Here is a 15,517-nt window from a genome sequence, read left to right as displayed (position 1 = left end):
ACAATAAAAAGGAGCACCGTGCTGGCAGGTTAGAACCTCAAAGCCACAATAATATGAAAACATAATTATCCTATTAAAAGTACACAGCAATTGCAGAAAACTCTTGTATTCTACATAGCAACACATTAAGTTACATTCTTTGGGCCTGAACTGTTATCTTGGTCAACCAAATATATGTCCTTGGTCTCTAAAAGCAACCCACGGAGCTCTTCTAGGAACCTGCCACATGAACTGACCAGCTGCCAACATCGTGACACGTCTTTGGGATATGGCAGTGGTTTGCTATAGAGCTGACTCACTGGCTTATGAGAGCCAGTTGCGCACATTCTTTTCCAAGTCAGTGCTTGGTGATCTTACTGTTAGTATTTTGGAGTTGATCATGGTGGGAGTATCTACACCACAGAAATCAGCAAATACTATAAATCAGAGTTTTTTGTTGGTTTGGTTTGATTTGGTTTGTTCTAGAAACCTACTTGTTAACTTTTTACCAGCCTACCACTAGACATTTTCTTCCTTAGACTCTCCTAACTGGAAACGTTGCTTCTTGAGTTTTCTCCTTCAAGGCAACATCAGATACCAAGGACCTTGCTATAGTTCTAGCAGAAGACGAATGGACGCAAGGGACCACATACACATGATTTCAGCTACTGTCTTTTTCACGCCCTCTGATTACAGGCTAAAGGAGATCCAAATGAGTGAATATGATGCCACAACCTATGAAAGGTTCTCAGGTGCTGTTCGACGGCAGGTGCGCTCCCTCCGAATCATCCTGGATAATTTACAGGTAATCTCCAATAATGGGCTAAGAAAATAATCTGGGCCCAAAGCTGGGCCCATCCCAAAACTACTGGAGAAAAGTTACCTAAACCCTAATCAACCAGTCAGAAAAAAAGTAATCAGTGCCAAAATGTTTGTGTAAAACTGCAGATCACTCCCTGGCCTTCTTAGGTCAGTTCTCCAAGGAAAATATTTGACCTCTCCTATCCTGTCCAAGAAGCAATAATTTGACCAGCAATCCTAGAAGACCCCAGACTCCCTGATTCCCCTATATATAAGATCTATGAGCGTCCCACCTCTACTAGAAATCCACAGATAGAATTCTTTTCCTACAAATCATTTCACTGTTGTTGACTATAGACAGAGGAATATTTCTGATCATCCAGACTGTGCACTCTCTATGTCTCCTGGCATCTCCTCCGATGCTCCCCCTGCCCCTGCATTGCCTGCCTGTTTTTTCAGTTTTAGACTGTGGTTTCCTCAGAATAAGTTAATATTTGCTCTTGCCCCTTAAAATACTAATTAAGATGCTTCAATATTTCCTAAGCAAAGACTTGTTATTTGGAGAATTTGCTTTAAAAAAATAAATCCATATGCAAATTGTGTGAACAAAGTAACATTGAATGGTTGGATTTTTTCCAGTAAAGGCACTCACTTTACCAGTGCTCATCACCCTGGGCATCGAAGGCAACTTCTAGGTGGGCTCTGATCTCCATGGCAAGGCAAAAGGTGAATAAGAGCCGAAATGAGTGGTTCACACGAGATGAGGGCAACAAGAGATAGTGTTTATATTAAAACTGAAGAATGAGTGGTTTAGTCAGTCATTCATTTCTTAAGTTCTTGATGCACACCAGACATTAGGGATAGAAAAATAAAGTGCAGGGGCTCCTGGGTGACTCAGTCGGTTGAGCGTCCGACTTCGGCTCAGGTCATGATCTCACAGTTTGTGGGTTCGAGCCCTGCATCAGGCTCTGTGCTGACCACTTGCTCAGAGCCTGGAGCCTGCTTCAGATTCTGTGTCTCCCTCTCTCTCTGCCCCTCCCCTGCTCATGCTTTGTCTCACTCTGTTTCTCAAAAATAAATAAATGCAAACAAAAAATCTTTTAAAAAAGAGAAATAAAATGCAGCCCCTGCCCTCAAAGAAGGATTTCAAAGAAGACAAATAGGCAAATGATTTCTTACATTCGTAGGGAAATATGTGCATGATTCTATGGAATGAATGAAGAAGGGCTTCGTGGAGAATGTAATGCTTGAGTTCACACTTGAAAGAGGCTAAGGATTTTCCAGATGGTTGAGGAATCAGGGCATTCCAGACATAGGACACGTGATGTACAAGTGCAGGTTGTTCAGTTTGACTCTGAAGCACATGTACGTGGTAGGGGACAGTGGCAAAGGAGAAGGCTATCAAAATCACAAAGACCAGATCATGATCTGGCCCTGGCTTCCATGAGAACATGCAGACAACACTGGGTTTTACCCTGTGTACAAATAGGCCATTAGATTACTCATAGTACTGGAGAGAAATACAAGAATACATTTTATTTTATTTTATTTATTTAAAAAAAATTTTTTTTAATGTTTATTTTTGAGAGAGACAGACAGAGTGCGAGTAGGGGAGGGGCAGAGATGGAGGGAGACACAGAATCTGAAATAGGCTCCAGGCTCTGAGCTGTCAACACAGAGCCTGATGTGGGGCTTGAACCCACAAACTGTACGATCATGACCTGAGCTGAAGTCAAACACTTAACCGACTGAGCCACCCAAGCACCCCGCGAATATATTTTTAATTGAAGGAACGAGAATCCTCATCTGGTATTAGTTCATGTCTTGACTGGTATTCATTGGGCACCAGGCTATAGTTACTTTTACAGACATCGCCACATTCAATCCTCACATCAGCTCTTTGAGATAAATGATATTATGTTCACCAGATCAGCCAAAGGACGAAAAGGCAGACCCACTACTGTGACTTCTTCAAGTAGGAATCCACTTATACCTGGGTTAGAATTAGGGTTATCGTTAAGGAATGACCCTTCTGCTAAAGTCCACAGCAATGAGACCAGCATCAGAAACTGCCCAGTTTTGCTTTCCACCCTCAAGAGAGAGGTGAAAGAAAACTGTGAAGGGCTCAAAGAAAAGCAACAAATAAGATGAAATGGATGGGAAACAAGAAATTGGCACCTATTAAAAAAACCATAAGGGGATCCATAACTTTCTAGATATCCTCAAATAGAGTAATTATTTCAGGGATGTTTTTCTTCTCTTCTTCCTTGGAAATCTGAAAAAGAGAAAATAGGCTTAAATAATAGCAAGAAAGAGTTTTAAGATATAAGAAAGGGAATAAAAGTGATGTAATCCTTGGATGAGGACCTAAAATGGTTGTAGAACTACCATCCCTACAAATCTTCACAAATAATACAAGCATTTTAATAACAGCAAACATTTACTGAGCAATTACAATGTGCCAGAGACTCTACTAGTTGTCTTACATTATCAACATCATTATCAAGATCTCTTCCATCACCATCACCACCACCACCACCACCACCACCATCATCATCATCATTGTCATCACTTAGTGACTAATAGTGCCAGCCCTGGAGCCAGACAGCCTGGGTTCTATAAAATGGAATGATAGATAATAGGGCAGTTATGCAGATTAATTCAGATGAGACATGTAAACCATTTAAAACAATGCCTGGCACATAGCGTTCTCTACAGAAGAATTTGTTTCATCATTACTTCCGTTGTATTTGCTAATATTCATCAGCGTGGACTGCAAGCCAGTCAAATGCTTTACATTCATTATGCTATTTAATCCTTATGATAAGCAGTAAGGACTATGTTGTACATTTCTTCTGAAATGTAGATATTTTGTTCCTGCAATATCCTGTAGATATTTTGAGGAAACGGAAGACTAGAAAGATGATGTAATTTGTCCTGGGTCATGTGGCTAGTAAACCAGGTATCTGGGCCCAGAGCTTGGGTCCCTATTACCTGTGAGGCCTCTGTTATCTGCTGCCAACTCTACAATTCTGTGAGAAGTATCATGCTCACCTATGCTCACGACGCACTTTGCATCATTATCCTGATGCCGACGTAGCATTGTCAAGTGCTTCCCTTATTGCATGTAGGTATTTTTGAAACCCACAGGAGTGTTATTCTCAGGTGAGCCTTCTAGTCCTCAGTTTAGAGAGATGTGCTAGCTGAAAACGCAGCTACCGGCCAAGGACAGACAGGGCCTCCTGCAGAATATGAATCTTCAGATTGTTACCAAAACAAGATGGCTTTGTTTGGTCCCCTTTTCGCCATCTTCTGACAGTCCTGTGTGGCTCTGATTGACTAATAGCTCCCAGCTGTGTTGAGGTTGCTGTGTAATCCCAGTAACTATGGGTGTTTCCTTGGTGAACAGCAGAAAGTCTGGCCAGGAACTAGCAAATCATCATTTGAAATGACTTTTCAAAGTACATTTTCAAGCCCACGCATTGATTCCGGGTGGCTGTGCTGAGATTTGAGGAAAAGGAATGTTGTTGCCACTCCTGCTAATGTCTGCTTCAGTGAGTGTGTCTTTGCAACATGTGTCCTTCTTCTCAGTTGAGATAGCCATCACCAGTGACCTCTCTGCCTCTTGACTGGATCATGGAATATCATAGAGTCCTGGTTTTATTGGACCTTTTATGAATCAATAGCAAGAATCTTCTTATTAGAATAGAGTTTATAATAAATTCAATTATACTTGGTTCAGAATCTGAATCTCTTGATTCCAGCATTCCCTAACAAAAGAAAATACCCATTCCACAAGAAGCCACTGATTTTAATCATATCTTCTCTCCAGTGTTTTGCTGATCTACAATCAGGCTAATTTCATTCTCAGGCTGAACGAAATTAGCCTTTCCCTGACTGCTTTCGCTAGCATGATATCTACGTGAACCAACAATTATGTTCCTTTTTTTTCCTTTAGTAGTTCAAAATGAACATTAACATTTGGCATGCACTGTGTTTGGCACTGAGGGCAAAAAGATTCATAGGATACTGTCCTTGTACTCAAGAGGGCTGTAGTTTTGAGGAGTGGGAAAGACAGGTACCTGAACACATGGTTTCAGTTGAATATGGTGTCTTGGTAGACAGATGCATAGAATGCAGTGGAAGCCCAGAGGAAGGAGATTCCAGGATGGATTTTTCAGGAAAGGACACATGAGCTGGCTCTTGAAGGATACACAAGTATTAACCAGTTAAAGGAAAGTGAAAAAGTGCCCCAGCAGAGAATATGGCATAGACAAAAGCATGACACTGTGCAGTCTCAGGGGTATGCTGAGGGCTGGTCTCCAGTATGAGCAGGATTCCATTCAGCCTAAAACGCATACAGAGACTTGGGGCTAAGAGGCAGGTAGATGCCAGGCAAGGAATTTAGACTCTATTCTGAGCACCCACTTCGCTCATATCTAAAGAATGGAAAGCATTTCCCCATTCCTTTTATTTAGTTGATAATAACTGTATTTCATCCAGTAGACATTTATTGGATATCTCTTTTGCCTAAGGGTTCTTGCCTTCAATGACTGACCTAGGAAAGAAGATACATGTGTAGTTATAATAGAAGACACAATATGGTGAATGCCACAGCAGTGTTTTAAATAAAGTGCTGTGTTATGTAGACAAATGTGTGTGCAATTTCTAGGCTGCACAGTTAGGGAAAACTCAGAGGAAGTGCCGTTTGAGCTGGACCATGAAGGATGAGTATGGTTTTAATTGGTAACTCTTCTAAGGATTGGCATGGAAGGACAGCCTTGACCAGAGCTTCTCAAACCTTCTGTGGAGAGAGGCCAAGTATTTTTCATCAATCATGGGCTGAGGCTTTTATAAAATAAAACAGAAATGAACTACTGAAAAAAGAAGATGTAAAAATTAGCATACAAGATACAAACCCATATTACTTAATATGAGATTCAGCAAGCATGAAAGCACTTTTTCAAATTGCCGTATACGTTTTTAAATGCTTACTGTTCATTTCTGTTACTGATTTCATCATGGACCAGTAACAAGTGTTTACTCACCAAAGGCAGTTTGCATAGCTCCGGGCTGGACAGAAGGAATCTATGAGCAGAGGAAGAAGCCTTGAATATAAGGCTATTTGGAGCGTGACAAACTGCCTAGAGACTAGAGCTCAGAGTTTGGGGATGAGGCTGGGGGTAGTGGAAGAGAAAATGAAGGAGAAGGTGAACCCCCAAGGGCCTAGAGCACCATGCTAACTGAATTCTATAAGCAGTGAAGAGTGTGAACATGACTGAGAAAGGGAGTGGTATAGTTAGTTACATCTTCTTTAGGAGGCTTCAAAGCCATGGAAAAAGAAAGTGTCAGAGAAAGAAAAGAGAGAGGTGGGGGAACCTGGAAACCAAATTATTAAAATTACTTCAGTTATCCAGGTGACAAGTGATAAGAACCCGAACCAGGGCAATCAAAGTGAAAAATAGAAAGGGTGGGACAGTTTGGAGGCTGGACAAGAAGGTAGGTAAGAAGACAGTGACTGATCGAATGTGAGGTAAGGGGAACAGTGAGGTTTTCAAGCCCTAGAGGCCAGAAATAAGGAAGCCAGGAAGAGGAGAGGCTTGTGGAGAAAGCAGATGTTTGCTTTGGACGTTATCATGTTTCTCTCACTACTGGGACTCCTACGTAAAAATGTCAAGCGTGAGATTTGAAGAGTTGAAGATGTGAATCTGGAGTTCAGGAGCAAGGTGAAGACCAGATAGTGTTGCATATCCACATGCATATCTACATCTGCGTTCTTATCATCATCTGTGTAGAGCAACAGCCCACGCCAAGAGAGAAGGTGTGTTGACTAAGGTTGAGACTACAGAGCAGAGAGAGGAAAGGTAGAAACAGCATGTCAAGGAACATCTGCATGTTGGGGAGAACAGTAAGATGCCAGTTACTCTTCTTAGCACCTGAACGGCTCATCACTCAGCACAAGGCATCCATAGCCACTAGGGGACAACATGGACGAAGTGCAGCCATCAAATACAGTCCTGACTTCTAGGCTACTTGAGCACAGGCATCTAACTCGGTCTTCACTGGATGACCATGAGAATGTTAAAATAACAAAAAGCTGTAAACAGTGAAAAACCATATGACAGCAGAAATTAGGGAAGAGTGCTAGTGACGTGCAAGAAGCTTTGAAGAATATTTGCTAAACGGATGGTGATGAGCCCCTGTGAATGGTAGCACTAGCAACAACTCAAAAACCTCCCTAAGGAATGGCATTACTAGGAAGGAAGTGCATGAAACCCAGCAGAATCAAACTGACATCCCTTACTTGGCGAGGTGGAGAGTAGACGCGAGAGCCCTAAAGCTGGTGGGAAGCAGATGACTTGACCTCCATTTTGTCACTGCCAAGCAGAAGCAGTTGAAAGTAGCAACACTGGGAGCAGTGGGGCTGGGGAGATCTACATTTTATGCAGTGGCTACGACAAACAGAAAGCTGGAAGGGGAATAACACCGGGAAAGGGGCCAGCCCAGCCTTAGCTTATACTTGGCCTGAAGACAAGATGAAACAAATGCCAAGTGGCCCCATTGCGATGGCTTTGCCAAACAGTAAGAAATGATGTGGAGATGAAGTTCTCATGCTGTGACTGTCCACAGTTCCAACTCCTTCCCTACTGAGTTCCTGAGCTAAGTAGTAAATAGATTTAGTTCCACTACGGACACCAGTTCAAAATCTTCAAGGAGAACTCTAATAATAACAAAATGGTAAGTGAATACAAGAAAGGAGAGTCTATCCAGTCTGTTCCTAAACAGTTTTATGGGGCCATCTCATCATTCAAGAATAGGAACACCCAAAAATGAAATGACGTGGGATCTATGAAATGATTCTGCAGTGAGATAGAGTAACAAGCATCCAAGATGTAAAGGCAGAAGGTGCCACTGGGCTAGAATATTTTCTTCAGAAAACACTGGATTTTTAGAAAACATCTGCTTTGTGTTCTCACAATTCAAAGAAACTTGAAGTATGTGAAATGAGACGTAGATTTAAAAGGGTCTGGCTAAGAAGCAAGCAGAAATAATAAGGGAGTTGAATGCAATAAGGAAAGATTATTTTAAAAACTAAAAATGCAATGCCAAAAGTGAAATCTACATTAAAAGTAGAAGGAACAGACTCAATCCAGTCCTAAGTCTAAGTACTAACATGAGTGGAAACTTGGAATTGTTATTCCAGACTGTAGAGGAAATAAAGAGATAAAACACAAAAGAAAGCTGATCAATAAAAACAGAGCAGAGAGCTAACACACAGAACCATGATCCATCCCCAAACGTAGAACCTTGGCACGTAGAAGTTGTGCAGTAAATACACGCTGTATGAGCCAATGATATTCCCAAAGAGGACCAAAAGGAACACATAAGCAATAATCAAAGTAACAACAACAACAACAACATAAACTGCACTGAGCTAAAGACCGGCCTAAATCTATGGAGGAAAACAACTTCACTGAGTACCAGGCAAAAATAATGAAAAGAGGTAAGTGCCTTTTTACAGCTTCATGGAACGTTAACATCTCAGAAACAAAGAAAATATCCTAAAAGAATGCCAGCAGACAAAAACCAAGCTATTATTAGAGACAAATTAATCTTACATTAGTTGTCAGAATGTTTGCAAGATCTGGGGGACAAGGGAAAGTTGTGACCTGAGAATGCTATACTCAGCCAAAGTACAAAGAGATAAAAAGACATTTTCAAATATCGAGAGACTTAAGTACTTAAGTACTCTTTTTGAAAATGATTTTGAGGTAAATATATATACACACATGTGCACACACATACGTATGTAAGCACATATGTATAAATATTCCAGCCAATTAAGAAGAGAATCTGAATTCTTTAAGAATGGGAAATTCATGGTGTAGAAGAACTAGCAATGAACCTCAGAAGTCAGTTAAACACAGAATCAGTTCTAAATAATTGTGGAAAATGTGTTTCAAAGAAAACTCAAATATCAAGAATAGTGCTTTGAAAAAGATGCACAATATTAAAAAGTGAATTTAATGATAATAGTAATAAGTGGGGCCTAAATTCTCATGGTACCTCAAAAATGAAACAACAATCAAGAAGTTGTTACAGATGAGGGACAGAAGTAAGTGAAAAGTGTGATCATTTGTACTACGTGCAACAGAGACAAATACTACTTCATTCCTGAAAATAACTAGAGAAAGAGAAGTTCAGTTGGGCTTTTAAAAAATTTAATCATGCCGGAATTTTTTTTTTTATGTGTTGCCTGCAAATTACAATGTGTTATTCTAAAGATTCTTCTGATTCCTGTGTTGAGAGAGGACCATGGAGGCCAGGAGAGAGGCAAGGAGGCAGGGAGGCCAGGGAAGAGGCTACGGCAGCAGTCCAGGGAAGAGAGAAAGATGTTTGCACTGGAAATAGGCCCGGCCACGGGAAGAGACGGTGGGTACACGGGAAGCCACGGGGGTTGGCCGGCCCACTAGGCATGAGCTATGAAAGAAAGAGGAAGCAAAGATGCCTCTGTACATGCACACTGACGTGTGTAGGTCCCAGTTTCTTTATTCATAAAAACAAATTATAAAATGACGGTAAGTGATGACTCAAAGTCATAGTTTAGTTCCACATCGGCATCCAAGAGAACAGACTCTTCTAACGAAGGTCGTCTTTGTTAAGTACATGAATCACTAGTTAACCTTGCCATGAGATGTCCCTTCAAGAACCGGGGGACTCCTTAAAAAAGAAGGTCTGCATCTTCTCTTGTCTGGGCAACACTGTTTCCACCATTTAGAGCAGCCAGCAACCTAACGGGTATTTAGGAAAATATTTTTTGCTATGTCAAAATACTAAGAACCACAGAGAAAATTTTTTATTGTTTTTATTTTTTATTGTTTCCATTGATTTATAATTTGTCATTTTATAAATACTATATAAAAGTTTACCTCAATCCAGCATGTTATTTTTTTTAATTGTGCAGATTAATAACATAAAAAGTATATCTTGGTGGAACATGACTAAATGTTAAAAATAATGGGAGCTAATAATGTTTAATAAAAGAATCATTGTTCCCAGGCACGTATCCTCAAACACCCATTACATTTATTCATTGACACAATGTTTATTGGTGAATATCTCTATGCTTTATTCTATAGAATGTATGTGCTTTCTACAAAAACTGCTACTTAAATCTTTCTAATCTCTTCATTAAATTTTGAAGGAATAAGAGAAAACTGACTTACCTGTAGAGTTTATAGGTAAAGGAAGCCTTGAGTAACCGTAACCCAGATAAGTGAAGACTTAAGATTAATCAGAATACTTTCAGTGCCAAAATCACAAGATCGAGTGTCACAAACCACAAGATAACTGGTTTTTGTCAAGTGTATTCCTCCTAATGTCCTCACTGCTACAGATGAGTGTGTGTGTGCTTTCTGGTTAACCAGTTTTTTTCCCAGAAAATGAATTAACCAGAATACGTCATCCTCTGAGCATTTCAATTAGTCTTAAACGTCCCTTACATGAACATAATAAAACTATGTTTTTTTTTTCTAGAAAGCCTGTAACGTATATTTTTACTAGGGAAACATAGCTTTATGTATAATAAGTTCTCATTAGTTTGGATGTATTGCATAATACAAAACAGATGGACATATTTATAAGAATATTTGCAATAGGAATATACAATAAAGATCATGTTTGGCCCTTTGTTATAAATGAAAGCATATATTTAAATACAATAGGAACTTACTTGTTAAGTTGTATCTCACTGAGATACAATACACAGTCTATAATAATAAATATTTCTGTTCCATCCCACAGTAAGTTTTTCAAGTGCTCCCCCACTTGCCCCTTGCTTCCAAGAGTATCCATTCTGACAGGCCTCTTCCTGTTTTGAATTTCCAAATATTGGTGGGCTGGCTAGATGACAGATAATAAATTATCTGCCCGTATTTATCTGCAAGTTCTAGGCTTGAAAACTAATGAATAGTGCTACTATTATAAAAATGTCTTTGTGCCCAGTGGTTCTGGATCAAAAGGCTAGCACATATTTTCACTTCTCAAAATCAGAAACTACTGGTTCATGTTCCTTAAAAATACCAATGACACGCAGAACCAACATTCATTTTTCCACAGATAAAAATAAAAAGGAAGGGAATATGCTATATACCCACCAGAATGGCTAAAAATCTTTTTTAAAAAGCCACCAGTGTCAAGTGTTAGTGAGGGTATAAGCAAATGAGACTTGCTTATACACTGCTCATGGGGATGTAAATTGGAAAAAACACCTTAGAAAACTGTTTAGCAGTATCTACGACAGCTGAATGTATCCAGGATTCCTACCCAACAGAAATACACACACATCTGCTCCAAAGACATGTTCAGGAACACTCCTGGCGCCATGATTCGTAATAGCCCCAAACTGGAAACAGTGCCATTGTAGAATGGATAAATTACGACTAAATCACAGGATTGAATATCATTAGAGCAGTGAGAGAGAATAAAGGGCTGCTCCACAGCTACATAGGGAACCTCACAGGAGTTATGTTGAGCCAGAGAAGCCAGACAGAAAAGAACACCTACTGTGTGATTCCATTTTTATGAAGTCCAAAGCCAGACAAACCCAATCCATGCTGACAGAAGTCAGAATAGGAGGTCACCTTTGGCAGGAGGAAAATAAATTCCAGAAGGAGCCCTGGGGGGCTGTGGACATACAGGTGGTTACATGGGGTGTTCACTTTTATTTTTTAATGTATATTTTATGTATTTTGAGAGTGAGAGAGAAAAAGAATGAGAAGGCGTGTACAAGCAGGGTGGGGGCAGAGAGAGAGAGAGGGAGAGACAGAATCCCAAGCAGGCTCTGTGCCATCAGCACAGAGCCCGATGCGGGGCTCGAACTCACAAACCATGAGATCATGGCCTGAACCAAAATCAAGAGTCAGACACTTAACCAACTGAGCCACCCAGGTTCCCATGTTCACTTTTAAAGTTCATTGAGCTCTACATTTAAGAATCATATACTTTACTAAAAGTGTGTTATAATTAAATTTTAAAAGCTGACCCCAGGGCACCTGGGTAGCTCAGTTGGTTAAGCGACTGACTCTTGATTTCAGCTCAGGTCATGATCTCATGATTTGTGAGTCCGAACCCTTCGTTGGGCTCCCTGCTGACAGTGCAGAGCCTGCTTGGGATTCTCTTTCTGTCTCCCTCTCTCTGGCCCTTCTCTCTCTCTCTCTTTCTCTCTCTCTCTCAAAATAAACTTAAAAAAAATAAAAGCTGACCCCAAAAAAGAAGAAAGAGATAGCATATTAATTGGAAAAAGCATATTCCTTCCCTCACTCTCACCCCAAATTTTACTAAGTTTTTTTTTTTCCTTCCATTGGCACACATAATGGAAATAGCCTTCAAGCTAGAGAGCACATTACAGGATGATAATCATATATAGGAAAAGAAGCAACATCGGCATAAGAAAATTAAGACCTAAAATCCCTAGGTTCTTACATGATGCTGAATCCAGACACAGCAGACAAACATAATATTCTAAGAGAAAAGTAAGCATTTTACAATTCTGTAGCCTCCCTACCAAGGGCATTAATAGGTCTCCTAAAAAGGACCCCTTTTTATCATTTTTACTAATTATTAGCAAAAAAATTCTGCAGTGATGTTGGACCAGTTATTTAACAAAACCTACTGAATCAAAAATTGCATTTTGTGGGCCTCCTGGGTGGCTCAGTCGGTTAAGCATCCGACTTCAGCTCAGGTCATGATCCCACAGTCCATGAGTTCAAGCCCCATGTCAGGCTCTGCGTGGACAGCTCAGAGCCTGGAGCCTGCTTCAAATTCTGTGTCTCCCCCTCTCTCTGCCCCGCTCCTGCTCACACTCTGTCTCTCTCTCTAAAATTAAATAAAACATTTTTAAAAAATTTGTAATTGCATTTGGTCAAGATCTGTAAGTTATTTGTATGCACATTGAAGTTTGAGAAGCCTTGCTTTCCATAACTTGCAAACTGGTCTCAAAGATAATATTTCATTAAAATATAAAGGAATTGTTTTAAAACTTTTGACAAAAAAAGAACTCATTTTTGCTTATTTCAGATTATAAAACTCATGAGTTCATTATATGAAAATTAGAAAATACAGAAATTAAAAGGGGCACCTGGGTGGCTCAGTAGGTTAAAGCGTCCGACTTCAGCTCAGGTCATGATCTCACAGTCCGTGAGTTCCAGCCCCACATCACACTCTGTGCTGACAGCTCGGAGCCTGGAGCCTGCTTCAGATTCTGTGTCTCCCTCTCTCTCTGCCCCTCCCTGCTCCTCTCTCTCTCTCTCTCTCTTTCTCTCTCTCAAAAATAAACATTAAAAAAAATAAAAGAAATTAAAGAAAACAGTTATCATCCATAACCTCACAACCCCAAAATAACCATGGCTGTTAATGTTTTGTTTTCTCCTGCATATTTTTCTTTGCATGTATATAATGTACATGCATACACAATTAAGATAATACTGTATAGACATGCTTTTCTATCATATGCTTATCACTTAACATTTCTTAGTGGTAACTTTCTGTCAGTAAATTTTTATTGAACACCAACTATGTATCAAGCAAGCACTGCTCTAGATGCTGCAGTTACATAAGGGCTCTTATCCCATACACCTTACTTTCTAATGGAGCAGAGAGCTAATAGAGATAAAGAGATAATAATACATTTGTAAACAGTGATAAGAATGAAGAAAGTAAAACAACGATGAGCTAAGAAGTGACACAATGGTGGTTTTTTTTTTACTTTTTTAATAACCTATGCTCATTATCTGAACCTCTTTGATTCCTTTAGGTTTGACATGTAACTTTTAGCCTTATCAAAAACTGTGATATTTGGTATATTTGATATGCTATTTGGTTAAGTTGAGAGTTCTATATTGTACTTAATTGAGTTACATATCACTGGAAATGTAACAGGTTCCCTTGAACTTCTTCAATGTCATTGCCTTGTCAATGTATTGATGAAAGTTTGAAAATCAAGACTAATGATAACAGTGGCACAGCTGTTACATTACATGCCACATAATCTTGTTTCTGTTGTAATCCCATATTCCTCTTAACCCAGCTCTAGAATACAACCTCCATGTCACTTTGATGACAGCTAAGTATTGCTCCCACATTCTCTAGTATTTTTTGCAGTGCTTATTTTCCCAGTCTAGACTGGTCTGTGAAAGTCTGTCCTCATCTATGAAAGGCATTAGAAGCCAGTGCTCTGCAGTTTCGTATCTCCAAGAATCATAGAATCTCAGAATTGAAAGGTAGCTCAGTGCTCACCCCCAAACGCATTTCCCAGCATGAAGTATCCTGGAAACCTGAGGAATGATCCTACTCCAGACATCAGGAACGATGGGGAAGGGGAAATAGAAGCTGAGAAGAATAATAGCCTGAGAAGGAAAATATCCTGAGAAGGATAGCACTGTGTGGTCAAACTTGTCTGTCTGATTCATAGCCCAGTGGGAAAGGATTCTAGAAGACTCCGTTCACCCCTTCCTCCTACCACCTATAGCTGTGTATCTCACAGAGTTGCATGAGCACGTTGAACTATACTCCAAGGAATCCCATTTTCCTATAAGATCATGGGGTTCTTACCAAGAACACACATTAGAAAAAAAACATAGTCCCGAGGGGCACACGTAAGATAATTCCTGGAATTAACTGCCCACCAAATGGTGGTGACTTTATGCTGCTTAGGACTTTCTCTCTCTTTGTTTCACATTCACATTAATATATTTGTATTCAAATGAGGGAATTTTGCCCTTGTTTGCAGCAAGGCTATCAGGAACAAGAAATTAATATTATATAGCCCTGCCTAGAGTAAAACTGTGGAGCTTCTTTGTGTAGTGGTTGGTCTATGCCTAAAGAAGCCTGCCTAAAGCTTGGCTTTGTATTTTCTTTCTTTTTTTTTTTTTTTTAACGTTTATTTATTTTTGAGACAGAGAGAGACAGAGCATAAACGGGGGAGGGTCAGAGAGAGAGGGAGACACAGAATCTGAAACAGGCTCCAGGCTCTGAGCTGTCAGCACAGAGCCCGACGCGGGGCTCGAACTCACGGACCGCGAGATCATGACCTGAGCCGAAGTTGGACGCCCAACCGACTGAGCCACCCAGGCGCCCCGTGGCTTTGTATTTTCAATGACAGTACTGTCATACAGGCACTCCCAATGAAACCGTGATGGAAGTATGCTTAAGTTAACGTGCACTTAGTTGTCCCTAACGTGTCTCACTTGATGATAATGGCGATGATGATGATGATACCAGCTGACATAGATTGCCAGGCTCTTTCTCAACCAGTTCCATGTAGTATCTCATTTACTCTTCACAATCACTCAAAGTAGGAACTAGTGTTATCTTTATTTTAGAGCTGAGGACACTGACATGCAGACAGGCTAAGTAACTTGCTTGAGGTCAGGTATCTGAGCATGGGGAAGGGAGGATCGGAACCAGGCTATCTGACTCCAGAGCACATGATCTTAACTACTACTCGCATTTGCACACATAAAAATATTTCAGATATTCTTCCCACTTCTTTTTTTTTTCATTTACTTATTTTTTTTAATTTACACCCAAGTTAGTTAGCATATAGTGCAAAAAGGATTTTAGGAGTAGATTCCTTAATGCCCCTTACCCATTTAGCCCATTCCCCCTCCCACAGCCCCTCCAGTAACCCTCAGTTTGTTCTCCATATTTATGAGTCTCTTCTGTTTTGTCCCCCTCC

The 15,517-nt window shown here is 40.1% G+C and overlaps 1 protein-coding gene across 1 annotated transcript in view; it reads left to right on the top strand.

Moving 5' to 3' along the window:
- VWA8 (von Willebrand factor A domain containing 8) overlaps positions 1-15,517 on the top strand; it is a 363,559-nt gene that overhangs the window by 325,890 nt on the left and 22,152 nt on the right. The window contains exon 40 of the mRNA XM_053899178.1: positions 676-784. Within this exon, the coding sequence (XP_053755153.1) occupies positions 676-784 (109 nt within the window). The remainder of the gene's footprint in view (positions 1-675; positions 785-15,517) is intronic.

The sequence above is a fragment of the Panthera pardus genome, unplaced genomic scaffold, assembly GCF_024362965.1.
Source record: "Panthera pardus isolate Hobbes unplaced genomic scaffold, ASM2436296v1 HiC_scaffold_1, whole genome shotgun sequence".
In the NCBI taxonomy this organism is placed as follows: Eukaryota; Metazoa; Chordata; class Mammalia; order Carnivora; family Felidae; genus Panthera; species Panthera pardus.
This window is presented reverse-complemented; position numbering and strand designations above follow the sequence as displayed.